General features: G+C 40.2%; 1 protein-coding gene across 1 annotated transcript in view; it reads left to right on the forward strand.

The window, feature by feature from the left end:
* The window catches only part of LOC115385325 (transmembrane protein 132C-like), a 116,259-nt gene extending 100,037 nt beyond the window's left edge, over positions 1-16,222 (forward strand). The window contains exons 5-13 of the mRNA XM_030087302.1: positions 134-197; positions 386-517; positions 1,145-1,222; positions 7,366-7,428; positions 8,681-8,809; positions 12,660-12,788; positions 12,887-13,186; positions 13,775-14,046; positions 14,905-16,222. Of these exons, the coding sequence (XP_029943162.1) occupies positions 134-197; positions 386-517; positions 1,145-1,222; positions 7,366-7,428; positions 8,681-8,809; positions 12,660-12,788; positions 12,887-13,186; positions 13,775-14,046; positions 14,905-15,532 (1,795 nt within the window). The 3' untranslated portion in view covers positions 15,533-16,222. The remainder of the gene's footprint in view (positions 1-133; positions 198-385; positions 518-1,144; positions 1,223-7,365; positions 7,429-8,680; positions 8,810-12,659; positions 12,789-12,886; positions 13,187-13,774; positions 14,047-14,904) is intronic.
* Positions 16,223-18,741: the final 2,519 nt, after the last annotated feature.

An 18,741-nucleotide genomic window follows, 5' to 3' on the forward strand; every position in this document is an offset into this window, starting at 1 on the left:
AGTGCTATCTGTTTAAAGCAAAACCAGGGCATACAGTAGATTAGCTAAAGCTGAGTATAGACCATGAAAAAAGGGCATTTTATCATGAGATAATCTCTCCCACTTCTAATTATCTCTCCTGGTTTCTCCCCAGACCGACCCGAGACAGCGAGGATGACGAGGATGATGATAGGAAAGGCAAAGGCTGCACCCTGCAGGTAATTTTTGATTGGTTTTCATATCACAGATTGAAACAAGGAGTTTTATCTTTTATCAGGTGGAATTTCGAGGCTCATAAGAAATCTCTGGTGGATTACTTTGTTAAATAAAAAAATAAAAAAACTACAACAATGAAATGAGTGTCAGTTGTGTGGTTTGACGCATGACGTTTCTCTTTGCCTTTCAGTACCAGTACGCTTTGGTACGTGTCCTCACCCATTTTGTCGCAGAGCCTTCCGATCCTGGAGGAGAGATGGTCTACATGCTGGGGGCCGACTGGCAGGCTGATATCACTCATTTAGTGTTGGACCAGCTGAAGGTGAGTCAATGGAAATTCTCACAAATGTACATCTCAGGGTAAATAAATTATTTTGTTTTCAATTGAACGTTACAGAGGAATTGGTTTGATTTAGTGACATGTATCTTCAGCTTGGAAGAGAACTGAAACTGACAAAAAAATGTACTCATTCGATGGAGTGTTTGATCCCCTTTCTATCAGTTACTGTAGAAAATAGTGAAGGAAAAGAGACTCTGCCTGATTTGACTATCAGGGTTCATGGAAGGGTACAAACAGCAGTAGTAATTCCATCCTCTGTTCCATTTCTATTAATAGTAATATTAATATTAATATTAACCTTACAGATTAGTATTTTAAAACTCAGTTTCTTATTACATCTTCCAAAATGAGTCTTCTTTACCAATGAAATATAAAAACATCCCCCTTTATTACCACAGACTCAGATCTCTACATTCCATGACATTTATTTATAAGGTAAATTCAGGTAAAGCTTTGACTAGCTTTTTGTGAATTTCACTTTAGGGAAAACAGATGAAAAGATAAAAGTTTCCTAAAAGGGAGATGTTTTTTTTTTTCTTTTCCATTTTCATTATAAACCAGAATAAATTCCTTTAGCATTTTACTGATAGGAATTTCTTTGCCCCACAGGTAGAAGACCATCGAATTGCCAGACTAATAGATGGACGAATCCTAGTGGGGCGAGACCTGGGAATGACCACAATTCAGGTAAAACCACATGAAGACATTGATCTGATCCGATGATATAAATCTTGAGGAGCAGGTGGTGTTCTTGGTTTCCTCTGGTTGCTTCCAGTGATCGTTGGAGGAGCAGATTGTTTTGAGCTCTGCAGCCTGTCTTGAACAAACATAACTGTGTTTTGTGGCTCAGTTTTCAGACTGACCTCAGTCGATCCTGTCTCGATATCACCACGTCATCAGCAAACATTTTCATTCAGTATATTTAGCTGAGTTTTTTTGTGAGGTCCTCGATTAAATCTGTTCAAATTTTTAAGTGAATGTTTAGTTGTACTCAAGAATGAACAGACTGTTGAAGGCCAACATTACTCTGACCTTACAAAATCTCCAAAAGACAGAATTTCACAAAATGTTTCTCAAAGAGCTTTTTTTTTGGTGTTTCTTGTTTCTCAAAAGGGATTTAATAGAAAACAATACGAGCCTCATTTATAAACTTTGCTTATGCTTAAAACAGGGCCTGAAAGTGGCGTACAAACTTCGCGATTTAAAAAATAATGTAGTACTTGACGTGAGAATGAGTGCACCGTCCGCTACACCCGGTGTATGAGGATTTTTGGACACAGGAGGTGACACAGATGGTGAAGTGGAGTATTGAAGCTGGATTCATCTCTTACATTTAATTTTCTCACTTATCAGACTGTCAAGGCTCCGAAAGTCTCATGCTGCTTTGATAATAAGACAGCAGCATGTCTATTTTTTTAACAGCATCTTTAATTGAGCTGCATTTTCAGACAGCCATCACACACTCTTCATCATGAATTCACATATTTGTGAGCGTCTGCGGCTCATTGTTGGTCAGGACACTTTAGGTTTTCCATGCACTTCGCTGCTGCAGAGAGCTGTGGTGACAGGATACACAGTGCCGGTGACGTGTTAAAGAAGTTTAACTGATCGAAAGTGTTTCCATGCTGCTGCAGCGCTGTGTTTACATATCAGCTGTCTACCTGTAATAAAAGCTTTTGTTGTGTTCTGTAAATTGCTACCTGACAATGTCTTTTCCCTTTCTTTATTTTGATAGAATGTCATGTTGCATGGTGATCAGCCTGCTACTCTTATGAAACAGAAATATACTGCAGTATACTGGAAAGTATCATTCAATATATTAGGCAATATATTAGTCCCATATATAAGATTTACTATGTTATATTTTTCAAGTATATTAAAATATTCTGAAATCAGCAATTATTAGTATATTTGGCAATATATTCCAATACATTTGAGGTATTATGTAGGTAAACATATTTGCCTTTAATTTGAGTAACTAAACCTGTTGCATCATCAGAAATATCAGCAGAATGAACCACGTCAGTGCCTGAAGATAGGTAGACATTTCATGTATATACTCTATCTTTGCCAATCAAATCCTGATTATAACAATCCACATTTTGTTCTATCAATAATCCAAACAGCTCCACAGCAGTGAAACAGTTTTTATTGAGTAAACTTTATCCGGACGCCCATCTCCTCTTCGTCTCCCACCGTTTCTGAGGACACTACACATCAGCTGACCACATGCTGTTGTTTACGCAATTCTCTTTTATTAGTCATTCCACTGTCACAACCAAATATCATTTTCCTGCCTCCACCTCCTCTAGAAGCACTTCTGTTTCACTCTCCATCCACGGGGGATTGCAAAAGTCCATTGATCAGCAGGCAGAGTATTCAGGCGGTACTTCGCATTGACCATTTATTGTAGAAAGTGGGTGTGTCCAGGGTGAAACATGAGGGGAATGCACCTGAGCAGCTTTCAGGGCAGGCTGTGATTTAAAAGGCGAAAAGCACATGCAGTTGAACGTGCCCTGGCTTAGTAAATCTGACTCTTTTTTTTTTTTTTTTTTTTTTTTTTGACATACACCATTTTTGGCTTTTAGATGTATGTTCACAGTTGGTATGTATCCTAAGCCATGTTTTATAAATGAGGTAACTGATATGGTGGGTAAGTTAGCCTGTTGGATTCTGCTTTTAAACATTACAAGTAACAATGCTCGGTTTGGATCGTTTGCTTCTGTACAACTGTCCTTGGCTCTTTTAAGCTGTTTTTTCAATTAGAAAAACTCAACAAAGCAGAATACTTAATGTTTTTTTTCTTTTTTGTCTTTTTTTTTTTTTTGGACAAGAGGTCCAGAGAGATCCGGCGGTAAGTGTCTGATTAGGTCTAGTGCAGTGTAATTTGGCACTTCACATCGCAGGCAGAAGCACGCCGCTGATGTAAACACTATCTTCTTTCTCATCTTCTTCTGCGACCACAAACCTCCCCCGCTAGCTTGTTACACAATTAGCCACAATTAACTGCTGGATTTTGCCCTGACATCTCAGTGTGATGTTCGGGAATTACACACATACACACACCCAACACACTAGTGTGCTTGGTGAATTCTAATGAGGCCGGCCATCCTGCATCGAAGCAACAGGGTGGACAAACTTTCATTTTTGTACTTGTACCCCAAAGCTGAACAACAGTAACATGGTTTTGTTGATATGTTTAGGTAGTTTTTAATGCACAGTTTTTATGGTACAAAACAATAACATGTTTTCTCAGTTTGGATTTAGGTTAAACCACAGCACTGTAACAACACTTGTCAATCAGTAATTATAAATCTGAGAATATGAAAATACCCTGTGGAGTTCCACAAGTCTCCATCCTTGGACTTCTTGGCTCAGATCACTGAAAAATATAATCTCTCCTATCGTATTCATACGCAATGAGACATCAAATTGGCTCATAAAAAAACTGAGGTAATTGTTTGGTGGGCTGTTTCTTCAGAATCAATGGTAATGGATTGTTGATTGATGTATAATCAACATAGTTGACAACACATTTAATTCAGAAAAAGAAAAAAAACATTTGTCACTGAGATTGTATTCTCACAAACACAGTATCTGACCGAACACAAAAATCCAGTTGTAATGTCAGTATTATGGTTTTAAATTCATATGAGTCAGTGTAACAAATCTTAAATTTCAACAGAAATATTTTATTACATGGCCATATAGTGACCATATAGTGACCATATAGTGGCCATAAAGTGCCATGTATTGAGATCAAATTTCAGAAGGCTCTCAAATAAAGTGTAAATATCGTGCCTTGAAAGAATATTTAGAGAGACTGCCCACAACATGCACATGAACATGTATGTCTAATATTTATGACTCCACCAAATTTTGTCACTGCATATTTTCTCAGACATTTTCTCTAAAAACTGTGTTATTTGCTGTGTGTGTGCGTGTTAAACTGTGCTGGCATGGAGTTGAGTGCATCAGTGAGGGGATATCTTGGGGATTTGGGGAACAGCTGAGTGTGTGTTTGCATCCGTCCAACTGGGGACGGCCACGTTCACGCACGCATACACAGCCATACAGATGCACACATATTGACAGCTGTGCACCGTTAGGGAGCCAGGAGAGAGAATTTACTCAGCATTCCCATCGAGATGCCAGACTCGGCAGCCGTCATTTGATAGTTTGACATTTCAATTTTACCCCCCAGCTCCGTCTCCCCGAATCTCGCCTCTTCCTCTCCCTCCCCAGTCTCTCTTTCTTGGCCCTCTTATTCTCCGTCCGTCTCGAACAGCAATCCCAAAGCCGTCAATCACCGCATTCTGTTACCTCGCTGAGGGTGGGATTGAGTTTGACGCCCCGACACGTTCTCGCCGAGATTTTCTTTGTACACCAATCAGATCTGCCTGTCCTCCTGTCGCCGGGCGGAGGAGTACGCGACGACGCGTCGGCTTCCTAATCTGCACCGCTGCCTGTCTGCTGCTTCGTCTCTACATCTGCACCCCGATCCCTGCCTCTCTCTACCCCCACTCACATTCTGTCCCCTTCTATTTGTCATTGTCTCTGTCCCTCTGACACTTACTCCATTTATTTTGTTTCGTGCTTGTTCTCCATCTCACTTACACACACACACACACACACACACACACACACACACACACACATACATCAACTCTTTCTTCACCTTTCATCCACTCTGTTTTTACTTTCAGTCTTCTGTAGTTTCGGGTGTGTTGCCTCGGTTGGACGCTAACAGTGGAGCACAGCTGCGATGCTGGATGGCCATATATAAGCATGTGTACGTCTTTGTGTTTTACATGCTTTGTTGGTTCTAAAACCTGGGTACTACCTATCTCATGAGGACCAGTCACCTCAACATTTACAAATTCAGGGTGAAGAAAACGGTTTGGGTGCATGACCCCTGACCCCCTGACCCCTGGTCCACAGTGCTTCAATGTGGCTGGCATCCGCATCCTGGATTCACCTGTGCTCGTTCAACCCAGTTTATGGGGTTGACGCTGCACTGTGGAGGTCCAACTCACTTTGTAAGGACTGGGTGGTTTTAGTATCAAGCTTTATTTAGGAAGTGATGGTAATAATAACAATTAAAAAAAAGTGCTGCTTTTCAACAGAGGGAACTTTTCTGAAGTACTCAGAACCAACACAAGAACTTTGGTTTTGTTTTCTTAAGGCTCTCAAGGCCCAAATTTAGTTCAGGGTTGTTGTTTTGTTATTAGTTTAGTTTAGTTTTTGCTTTTTCATCTCTTCAGTTGTTTTACTCCGGAAAGGTTTTGAAACTTTTGAAAGTACTTAGAAACTGAAGGTTATAGGTTATTTTGGTTGAAATGCAGCTGTTGTGTAAGGGGGCTTTGCAAATGACCCCACAGAGAAGTTGCGTGTGTGTTTGTGTGTCTCTGTGTGTGTTTTTTGTTTAAGTTGTAAGTTGCAATAAGCACAGTGAGACATTCTACTGGTGAGGTCTGACTTACTCAATTAGGATCAAACCACTGGACAAACAATGGTTTGTTTATTCCTCAAGGTTCATTTTATTTAAACATATTTTATGGTTAGGGTTTAGCAAAGAGTCAAGATAGCAGAGATGAGCTCCATGAGCTGGGACGACGCTCCACAACTTGCACTTCTGGAGCAACATGTAGCTCTTCAGCCCCTCTGTAATGGCTCCCTGTGGGTTTCAAAAATTCAATTCTTGTATATTAAAAAACATTTTAATTGATAAAAATACAGAAGTTAAATCACTACAAAAGCCAAAACAGCTCAAAATACAATAAAATGTCGAACTTTCATAATGTAACTTAGGATATAGTTTCTGTAAATGTTGCAGATCTTTACCTCCCATCTAATGATGGTTTGTCGTCACTTTAAAGGTTTGGTTACTCCAGATGAGTTTTATTTGGTGACAAGAACTTTTCCTTTTGGTCTTAAAGTTTTCAGATGTCTGGGCTGTGGAATGCAGAGAGCTCTGCAAGTGTGTGCGCGTACGTGTGTGTGTGTGTCATTCTGTATGACATGACATGATAGCAGTTGTTTTGGAGCCACTGTTGTCTGTTCACAGCGCCGTCCTCATGAACAGGTCCATGTTCGCCCTGTGTGTGCTTAATACATGATGCATAGTGAACTCTGTGCAGCGCGTCAACAAGGCTGACTTGATCAAGCCGTGTGTGTGTCTGCTTCCTAACTAACTGCTGCTTCACGTGGCCCAAAGCACTGCGAACGGTGTGAAGGAACCCTCACCGCTCCACTGACGATAATAAACATTCCACTCTCACCCTCAGGCACTAATCACCGAACTGACAACCACTCAAGCACCCATGTTTCCCACTGTTTTCAGTATTTCTCACACCAAACCTGTTCTTCTTTGTCAGACGTTCTTCTCTGTGAGACAAAACAGTCATGTGTCAGTCTGATCTGTGTGCGTTTACCCTGATCCACCTCCACTTCCTTCTCTATATTTAGTGTCCCATTCTCTTCTGGTTGATAATCTCCCATAGATCTTCATTAAGGATTACCAAAGGCTTTAACTGAGGCAGTGGAGAACAAACACCTGGACCCTGTCCGTGATGTCTTTGGTTCCCCTTCAGGTCTCAGGACGGTTTGATGTTTCAGTTGAAGATCACCAGATTAGCTTGAGACTGTTTGTAGTGGTGTCTTCTTGTGGACGAACTATGCTCCTTTTAGAAGTGATGGCACTAAGTATGACGGGACAAAAACTGCTCTTGCATACTGTGGTGAACATCCAAAAAGTCGGAAATATAATCCGATTGATCTGTAACTTCACCTTTATTAACATTCTTTAAATTCTGTGTGTTTCACTGCAGGTTTTGTCCCCGTTGTCTGACTCCATACTGGCAGAGAAGACTGTGACCGTGCTGGACGACAAGGTACAAGAACTCATCATCTTATTTGCAGATATACATTTTATGAGCATCTGTTATTTTGGTGCGTTCCTCAATCCAATCCTTCAGATCAGTGGGTTTGCAAGGGACCAATACTTAACTTAATGGCATCTTAAAGGAAACAACATCCAGAGCGCCTCATGGAGCAAGTGAGCATGTTGATTGTGATGTCCTCACTTCGAATGGAAATGACTCATACCTAATGCATGCACAGCAATACAGTAGCAGACCATGCATGGAGGTAAATATCGCCGGGCGGGGTATATGGCTGCTATCTGTTTTCACCAGGTCCTCGGATGTAGAACTGTGGAGATAAACCACACCGACTGAATCGCTCAGCATGATAATGGCTGCGTATGATGGCAGGAGAGTACACAGAGAGAGATAGTTGAGCTTTATTTCAAATATTTATTGAGGTCGAAGTGAACTACAAATGTAAAGTAATGAGATGTTTGTAAGTAACATAGAAGCAAATGTGTTTTTTTTCCCCAGTCCTGAATAATCAAGTCAAGCAAAGATAGTTCAATGTTTGTTAGTTTTAGAATGGATTTTTTTTTTAACTAAATTGTTTTGTACACTTTTTTGCAGGACTATCAAAATTCCTTCATGTTCAGGGTCCACATACAGTCTAATTTCACCCCAAGTTAGCTTGACCACTAACTTAGTGGGTTTTTTTTTTTCCTTTTCTTCTTTTTTTTTGACATTTCCAAATGTTTCCTCTTGTTTTACTCCCAAAAAATTGACACTTCATTCTAAAGTTTAGTTTGAAATCATATTATGGTTTAACATGAACAGTTAAAGGAAATCGGTGATTGATCGAACAGCCATGTCTTCCATTTGTAGCATTTAGTTTCATTTTTGAAAGGTTTTTGAAAATACTTGGTTGGAAGATGCAATTTGACCAGATCAGACCAGCTTTGGCCGGTCTGATCTGGTACTGTATGTGTGAAACTCCTGATTTATCACTCAACTTTTGATGGATTTAGAAGTCTATAAAAGACAGTAATAGGGAAATAAAACCCCAAATGAGTGTTTTTGAAGGTTTTTATTTTTTTTTTTTTTAATCTACAAAAGTGTGAAAAACAGCAGTCAGCTTGTAAAGGTTTTGTTTATGTCACATAGGAATTCTTTTTGGCCTTCCAATAATCATTTCGTTCTTTCTTGTGTCCACCAGTAAATAGCTGGCAGAGTGTTAGTCGGTGGGTTTACTGGCTCTCTGGATGGTTTGTGTGTTTAGGTCTCCATCACTGATCTGGGAGTGCAGCTGGTGGCGTCTCTGTCTCTCGGCATGGCGGCGAGTCCTGGAAACTCTCAGGCTATACAGCTGACGACGACTGCTACAGACCTGCTGCACACACCAAAACAGGTAGGAGATACTTCAGGTAACCCTTCAAACACACACACACACACACACACACACACACACACACACACACACACACACACACACACACACACACTGGTGTTTCAGCCAAACTACTGATTTAGTTTAGTAAGGATTTTTTTGAATCTCAACAATGCACGAAGACTTCTCATAATTACAACTAGAAAACTTACTTTTTGTACCTGTAATAAGAGGTGCTTCTGCATAAACAGAAGCACCTTTATAGGGATGAAATAGTATTGCATTGTTGTATTTTAGTTAAAGTGATATCAAGCTATCAACTTGATAAAGTTGTTTGGACAACCTGGAGGCCTTAAGGTCTCACTCTTAAGGTAATGAAGTTCATTCAAAGCCTCTCCGATCTTGACTGTAACACCCCTGAAGATTGTAATCATGGAATTCGGACAGCAGTTTCTCATCGCCAACATCTTCTCACACTTATCGTTCTTTTAATCACTTTCTAATTAAGAGTGTGTGTTTTTCTAGCTTGAGCTCCAGTTATGACCCAAACTCCTCGTCTATTATTTGTATTGGTGGTTGAGGCCTAAAATATAATTTAATACTAGAATATAGCGAATCAGAGTAGAAGTATTGTATAGCAGGATTCTAATACATTATTTATAAACAAAGTGCATCCAATGCTTTGACTAACTGTGTGTGCGTCACTTTTTTTCTTGAGGAATATTTGCCAACACTCAGCTAAACACACAGTAGAAACTGTACCAATTGTTGATTCTAATCACACGGCCATGGGTTGTTGCCAGCCGTAGATCGTACCGTACCTTTGGTCACAGCTTATACTTGAGGACTAACTGGACTAGAGAGCAGCCCATAATCTTCAGGTTGCCCACCTGTGGACGGACGTAATAGAGGAGGAAGGAATTAGGGTTCTAGAAAAACAGACTGTTTAATAAAACTCGGGAAATAATAGAAAGCAGGAGGGAACAAAGCAAAATGACAGTTTAATGTGAAATGGAGTACGGGTGGGAGATAACACAATGTTTCTCAAGTTGAGTCTTAATTACTTCTGTAAGGAGGTTTTGCTTCGCTATATCTACACCATCTTTTTCTGTGTTTTGATTAGGAAGGCGAAAAGGTTTTTATCAAGGGAAATTAGTGAGGCTGCTTCAATAAAGACGAACAAGAGGGGAAATAATGCGCTCTTATTTATAGGTTCGCTGCTGGAGCAAGATAAAACATTCTTCCTGGGTTCATTTGCTTTTGTTCCAAAGACACAGACGAAGCCAGGAGGGTCAGAAAAAGGCACCTTATTCATGTAGATATAAGGCTTCAGCTGTGAGTGTTTACGTGTTCAGCTGTTGATCGATTGCGGCGTCAAGGACTTCCTTTGAGCCACTGAGAAGAACAACACACGATGTGGTTCCATTATGCCGCCGAGTCGCCAAGGCCGCCGCACATCGACGCCTTTGCTTGTGTAAATGAGCCAGACCAGCGTGAAAGCAGTGGGCTTCTGGACACGGCTTCTAGACAATAACGCAGCTATTAGTTCAAGATATGTTCTTCCTGATCTGTTTTCATGCAGCACCAACAATCTCATTTTACATTACAGGGATTTATTAACAAGAATGTGGTGTGAAAAGGGCTGAGAGGCCTGGAAGCTTTGTTACCAAGTTTTTGTCAATTTCCTTATATAAATTATTTTTGATGTGCAATCTTCAAAATGTCAATAAAGCTCAAGTAGTTTTGCTGTATCTACAATTTCATAATGACCTGTTTTGCTATGTTTAAATGTTTTGCCCTTATTGACGCATTTCAGTTTTTTTTTTTTTTTTTTTTTTCCCCCTTTTCCAAACTTGTGTTATATAGAAGATTAGAGCGTAAGGTCCCATTCTCAAATCAGCTCAAACTTTATTTATTACATTTATAACATACTTTTCATATTAAAAATCAACACAAAGTGCCTTACAGTATTATAAAACATGGCTTCTTCTAGTGAAAGTGTTTCAATGAAAAACTTTCGTTACATTTTGGGCTTAGGGTTAAACAGTGTGAAGTCGTGGTCTGGCATGCTAGCGTTCTGCAGTTTCCATGTAAATGGACATCATTTTCCAAACATTGTGACCTAAGCACGAAACTTTTCTGAAATGCAAACATGATAACCATATATTTTCACTTGGACCACTGTTGCGTGAATGGGACCCATGTTGGTTGTAGCTCTATGTTTTATGCTGTCTGTAGGTCAATTTAATCACCGTTTTTGGACTAAAGAGAGGCGTTTGCATTAGGAATTGAACATTGCAGCTTGGAGGGAATTGTGACATTCAAAAAATATTTAAATCATTTTTATTTTTATGCTTTTAATTGTATTTACAGAGTTTATATGCATTTTTGTCTGCTTGGAAATATTATTTCTTTTTATCCACGATGTCTAATGCAATTACAAATCCTTTCCTGTGGCATCTACTGACTTGTACTTCAACTTGAGCCAGTTGCTGCTCTCTTCACTGACTGGATGGCCACACTTGTTAAGACATGTGGCTTTCTATAAAGGGGTCTTTATGCACAAAGGTTAGGATTCAAAGAAACAAGCCTGAAGGGAGAATGAGCACACTTATACATTGCCTTTGACTGGTGAAGAAGCAGTTTGATGTTGGAAAAAAAAAAAAAAGAAGAAGCCGGTGAAGTGGATAGTGAAGTGCTGATGGAATGAAACGTGAGAGGCATCATCACATGTCACTGATAGAGACACTTTCTTAAACATTCCGACCAGCAGTTTTTCTTGGTGCCGCTCTTCCCATGCAACAGCAATTCCAGCTATTCTGTCAGCAGAACATAATTGTGAAAGATGCAAGCCAACTCAAAATCTGTTCAATAATTCATCATCATTACATTTAGTCGTGAGAGCGGCCACAGATTTGGACAAGCGTCATCAGTATTGTGGCCGCTGCAGCAGACTGAAGAAGTAACTGAGCTTTGAAGTTAAGCTCAGTGCCTGCTGATCACTCTCCATCCTCACCCTCATCTATAAACTCTGGGTGGTAACTAAGTGAGTGAGATCACAAATGCAAGCAGCTGAAGTGAGTTTTCTTCAGGACAGAAGTAAGAAACTGGACTATACCTTCCACTAGAGGTGTGATAAACATGTCTCACTGCGGTGAGGCGTCACTACAACAAAATGTACAGTGTTGCATTGCAGAACAGCATTACAGAACTTGGAAAAAAAAAGTCAATATGGGTGATGCTGTCATCTGGTCTTAAGTCAAAGCTGTGGGGAAAAGAGAAAAAAAAAAATAGAAAGATTTAGCCAAAGAAAAATGACAACAAATAAAAGTTGTGGGGAGCTGTTGGAGGAAAGAATTTCTTTTCCAGATATTTGGTGTGATCTGGAACAAACGGATGATATTCCAGCTGTCATGAAAGTGAACATGTTTCCCACATGACATTCCCACTGTGTGCCATTCGTCAATCAGCCTCCATGTGCCTTCCCGATTATTCCGTTTTCAGTTTTTACTTATTATGTGTACCGGCCATTTGTCGACGAGAAATGGAACCCCTGCTCAGTGGAATGATTGTGTATGAGAAACAGAGAGCAACACACTTTTTCTAAGGAGAACCTGCCTCAGTGATGCAAAAATCCATTTTAACCGATGACCATAGACTTCCAAATTTCACTTTTGCCAAGACTCCGGCTCACGTAACCTACAAATTTCTCAGCATCGCAAATAGCAGAGCAGGACTGATCAATACTGCAGTACACAAACAGCTTGTATTAAAAGCTCACCGGAGGTTTAACCTGAGTCTCCAAGGCTGTTTTTTCACTCTACTTTGATAGAATGATCTATACGAGAGCTTTGATTTTTCTCGCCTTCAGGAAGCGGTGATCAGTGCGTGGATCCACTACAGCGACGGTTCAGTGACACCACTTGACATCTATGATCCCAAGGACTTCCTGCTTTCAGCAGTATCGCTGGATGAGAATGTCATATCAGTCACAAATCAGGTATGGGTTTGTCTTTTACCTCTTCAGAAATTGTGTGTATGGAAACCTCGACCACCGACATTCTGCACAAAGCCCAACTCAAGCCATCTGTCCATCAGGAGCAGCACTGGCCTATTGTGGTGGCCGAGAGTGACGGACAGGGACCCCTGATTCGTGTTGAGATGGTCATCTCTGAGACTTGCCAGAAGTCCAAAAGGAAGAGTGTATTGGCATCTGGAGTTGGCAATGTGATGGTTAAGTTTGGGGCGAAGAGTGAAGAAAGAGGGGTGATGACAAGAGGTGGGCAAGACGACAATGGAGGTATGGACAACAGCACCAGCGAGCAACAGACAAAGGATGGAGGAGAGTGGAAACCCAACAGTGCAGCAGTAGACCGGGAGGAACGAGCCATGCGAAAGGTAGGAAAATGGATTCAAGAGGGTCTTTTTTCCCATTTTGACTTTTTCATTTTATTTTTTTAAGCTCAGCTTTAAAATTATTACAAATATTTTGTTATGAGTAATAGTATCTATGCGTAGAAGGCAGATCATCAGAGTGTCTTAGGCCCTCTTCACAAGACATTTCAAGTGAAAATGCATCATTTTTGCAAGACGACGTTGTAGTTTTCATGTTGGGTCACTGGGTACTGTTGAGTTTGCAATGAAACCACACACACACACACACACACACACACACACACACACACACACACACACACACACACACACACACACACACACACACACAAACACGTACTTGCAGAAAACAAAATATAAACATTAACAACTGGTAGTGTGCAGAAGAACTTACTGCTATAGATGTGTTGCACATTTACAGTAAAACCAAGCGTTTTCATAAAGTTGTATTTGATCCCATTTAAACAGATAGATTTGATTTCACTTGGAAACATTCTCGTGTAAATGAGGCCTTATTAGAGTCAGTCCACATCATCACATAAAACCAAGGTAAAACGTAATGATGTGCCCATGTTCATGTCCGTTTATCAGATCAGTACAACCACCAAGAGCGCAGTCACCCACCGTGCTTCGGGTGGCAAAGCTCCCAGCGGCGGCAGCAGCAGTCGAGGCAGTGGTTCCACCCAAGCAGGAGACTACAGCGGCTACCCAGTTCAAGTGGAGGTACCAGGGACTGGAAACAGTGAGCTCTCCCAGACCACCAGAGGCCTCTCAGACCTGGAGATCGGGATGTATGCACTTCTTGGAGTGTTCTGCCTGGCAATACTGGTCTTCCTCATCAACTGTGTCAGCTTTGCTTTCAGGTAAAACACTGAAAATAAGCACTTCAACAGAAATGTATCAATAAATAGCTCCGACAATGTGTTTGTACAGACAGAATGCATGGTTTAGGGTACACAATATATACAAAAATACACTGGCATCTGGACGTTGGCTTTACAAGAAAATACCAAAGACTATTTAGTGATAATGAAGAGTCTGGTCTCAAGTCAGTCAGTTTAAAATGCTCTGCCTTCCAGGTCTTTCACTAATTCAACCTAATAAATATAGGAATGCTATATGACCAGGAAAGCCCACAATTTGCAGCTGTAGCTAAGAAATCAATTCAACAAAATCTGAACACAATTGGTCTTCTCAATTTCAAAACACTTGAAATGAAAGTACTGCTGGTTTGACCCTGATGTTTGTTAAATATCATTGAATTTCTTAGTTTTACATTTTATCCGTTGGCTTTTTTGATTAAATTTAAATTTTCAGTATTTCCCTGTCTTATGTGTAATATACATTTTCACATATTGTCTAGAATTTTGGGTTTCAATATTTTTTTGTGTGATTAATTTAGAATGTCAGTATGAATGGCTACTGATTATTAAATGTAAATCGTCAAAGTATCAATATGATGTGTGTATACACATTAACTTAACTCAAATTAATTGTTGGTCACTTTGTTGATAATAGTTCCATAGTTTTGTGCCTTGAGACTATTGCAGCTCAGAATGTATGAGTACTGTGATCCTCTAGACTGATCCACTTGGCATTTTTCAACTATTGAGATATTTTCTCAGTGCTGTATTCTGACGTGTTATTGTTCTAACACGATCAGCATTTAACTAAAAAAAATAACAACTACAACCAGAACAATTGTCATCTGTCGTATGCAGGTACCGCCACAAACAGGTCCCCGTACTGGAGGCAGGAGGCAACATGAACCACGCCCACGACTGGGTATGGCTTGGGAATGAAGCCGACCTTTTGGCTGACCACTCGGACCAGTGCCAGGGCGGCCTTCCTGATGAGTGCACCACCATTATTGACCGGAATGAAGGAGGGTATGAAGAAAGCAAGTACCTCCTCAATGGCGCTGGTAACACCCTGGTGATGGGCGTGGGCACAGGCATGGGCACCATCAGTGGGAGTGGCGCCACAGGGGGACACCGAGGCATCACCCATGGACAGACTTTGCCCAGATCTGTCCCAGAACCACATCAGTGCCTTTCAGCAATCATGACCAGTGGCAAAGAAGCCACTGGGCAAATGGAGCACCTGAATAATTCACCCCGAGCTGCGGCTGCAGCCGCAGTCGCGGCCGCCAAGCGTAAGCGCGTCAAATTCACATCTTTTGCCACTGTTCTGCCCAACGATAATTCGGGCGGAGGTGGCCCGTACACCAACTCTTCAGTCCTGGTGACCAATGGGAGCGAGGATGACATCAAATGGGTGTGCCAGGACATGGACCTGGGTCAATCTGAAATCAGAACCTATATGGAAAGGCTACAAGACAATCTGTGACTGGAAAAGAGACGGAGTTGAGAGGAAGAGTGCAGGAGGGAGGACGGACAACGAGTACAATTCACCTGTAATGCCTTTGCAATGGATTAACAGAGGGAGAATGAGAGGAAAAAGGGAACAGTACAGGGAAAATGACGAAGACTTTAGGTGATCATTGAACGGACAGCGTAGGGGAGGCTTCCGTTTGGCTTCCAGTAAGCTACAGGAGACGAGAAGTCATCACTAGCTCATCCTGAAATTAATAGTAGCAAACAATAACAATATGAGTTTGTTTTGTATTATTTATTGTGAAAATATTAGTGTAAAGATCAATAATGAAATCACTATTGGTTATGAATGTTTAGTTTCGGAATACCAGTGAATCATTGCATACTCACATCACACAGTAAATTCAGGGTATGTTATTGGACAAACATTATCCTGAGCCACTATCCAAGAAGGGGCCATAACATCATTACTTCAATTTCCAACTCCATAAGTCATGTTTTGTTTTGTTTTTTTAATTCAAATAGTATGTTGCCAACATTAGCTGTTGCCGTTCAGTAATTATTGATCTAATTTTATTCGATAAATCTGTCCAGTCTGCTCAATGAAGCACTTATTTCTCTGAAGATTCGCTTGAAAGATACCATCTTTCCTGGTTTTATTATGTGACCCCCGTTTGTGTTGGCGTTGCCCATAATTAAAATGTGAAATGTAAAGAAATATATATATATATTTACTCCAAGTACTCAGCTAGAAATCCAGGCATTTTACCGTCACTTTTGGGAATTTCTATTCAGCTCAGTAATGATGCTTGATCCTGAAACAGGTGAGAGATGGAAGATACGTCATTGTGATTAACTGATTCTCCCTTGAATCCAAGACAGAGGCATTTAATCTTGCACAATTACAACACAGGAAAAGGACATCAGCCATATTTGAGGCTTCATTTCTGTTTCCTGAAAGCCAGTGATGGTTTACCCTTCCCCTGTATTCAGAACCAATCCCATCGTGCCCCCGGTCCCCCGGTCCAGCAGGACCCACATGAACTCAACATCTACGTTGTCCGTGAACTGAAGGACCGAGGTGGGCTCGGGGGTAACTGACTGAGACAATTCACACCCAAAAGAGAAGGAGGCTGCTTTAGGCTTCACAAAGCCTGACTGAACTCTCAAATGATTCAAGAGCAAAATGTACTTCATAGACAACAGGACACACCGAATGACACTGCAGTATAAATGAACATGGAATGACTATCTAACAAATAGATATGGTTCATGAAACATCTTCATGAACGTCATGATGATCTATATTATTTTTCCCTTTTGTTTGTCCTTTTTGATAAATAGAAGGTTTGGATCATGCGTTTTTTTCCTTGCTGTTTTTCCTATATGGGAAGGTATTAACTGTAGCTTTTGTTTTTTTAGAGGTTTATTAAGATTTGGAGAATATATGATTTTTCTTTCAAGCTAGGAACTATTTATTTAAAATGACATTTGAGAGGGTGAGGGAGGAAAGCTCGGCCAAGGATAGAAAGACTGAGGATCGCCGGCCTGCAGGTGAATGATAGCACATGAATGCAAGATGGAACAGGCAGAGGATGCCTCACCTTCGTTAAGCTCAGGTGACGAGTCATGAAGAACCGACAATTAAGAAAAAAAACACAGGAGAAGTGTAAGATTGTTAAGATTGCAATATTTATTTATAAATGTGTTACTGTTTCAGAGTTACACTGTATGTTGTAAATAAATAAACATGCTTCAAAGTGCTTGTGAATAAGATTGCAGGTCACTAGCCGACAACATGGTGATATTTTGTACATTTTTTCCAGTGCTAATAAGGTACACAATACTATCTACCACTACAATGTGAAAGTGATCTGATTGTTTTTCTTTTATTGTTTTTATTTCCTAAAGATGTTCCCGTCTTTGTTTTGAGTACTGATTGAGTTCTTGTTATTGTACAGGGTAGAAATCAGTTTACCTTCACAACAAGATGTAAACATGGAAGTGATCCATCGCACATCAAGTTCAAAATTTCTTGTGAACGGAGAGCACGAGAGGTCTTTTTCAGAAGAAAAACCAAACCCAAATTGCTGGGATGTTAATCGTTGGACCAGTCCGAAGGGGAAACTAAAGCAAAAATCTGAATTACTATGGATACATGCCAGTAATATCTTCAAGAAGAAAGAGGACAAACTGTGCATTGATTCCAAATAGGGGTTGAAAATGAATGAAACAAGTTTGATGTATACAGATGAACCAGGCCATGTGGCCTCCACCAAAGCAATAGATTTTCTGACCGAGGATTAAAACCACACTGTATGTTCTGGACACATCACTGTATCTAGTCTCTTCTTATCATAGTGACAGGACTGCTGGGAAGGAATGCAGTCGATGCTCGAGGTAGAAGTGTAGCAATGCTATCAGATGAAAAATCCTTTCATTCTTCGACATGCTGTGAGCTTAGTCATACTTTACAACATTGGACATCCATTCCATGTGTATTTCATTTCTAGAACTGTATGGATTTCTGCGCCCCCACCCAAAAAAAAAAAAAAAAAAAAAAAAAAGGTCAACTTATTTTGACACTGATGAGGTTTTTGGAATTTTTTTTTTTTTCATTATTATTTATGTTCTACAACTTTAACTGTATGTAGCCACAGAAGTCAGTAGTTTTGACTGCCTTCTTGTTACTAAACTACTGCTGCCACAGATCGAGAGAGGAAGTTTTATAAAAGCAAAAAAACGTTTGAACTTCTTTGGTATCTTTGTCCTGAGGTAATTCACACCAATATTTTGGAAATGCAGAGGGAAATAAAACAATAATGGAAGGGGGGTGCTGGTAGACACATTATTTTTTTCAGTAGATACAATTAGGTAGGAATAATTAATTTCTTGTGGGTTGAGGCCTGAAAACAGGTTGGAGTGAATGCAGATCTTGTGAAAAGCACCTAGATTCCTTAGCCAGGGCGAAGCTGATTGTTGTGTTTATTGTCACATAGCCTTATTAGACTCTTAGCACTAGTCCAGAAACATCTCCATTCATAGTTTCACTTTTTTTTTCTTTTATTAAAAATAAAAAAAAAACTTCTGAAATAAACACTCAAGCGAATCCATCACCTTGAAATCACATCAGTAGTTCATAGAGAAGCAGTAGCTCTCAGCTTGTTTTTAATCCAATGCATATAATGTTTAAAAAAAAGATTTTTCCCCCCAAATCATTCC

This window comes from Salarias fasciatus, unplaced genomic scaffold (assembly GCF_902148845.1).
Source record: "Salarias fasciatus unplaced genomic scaffold, fSalaFa1.1, whole genome shotgun sequence".
NCBI lineage: Eukaryota > Metazoa > Chordata > Actinopteri > Blenniiformes > Blenniidae > Salarias > Salarias fasciatus.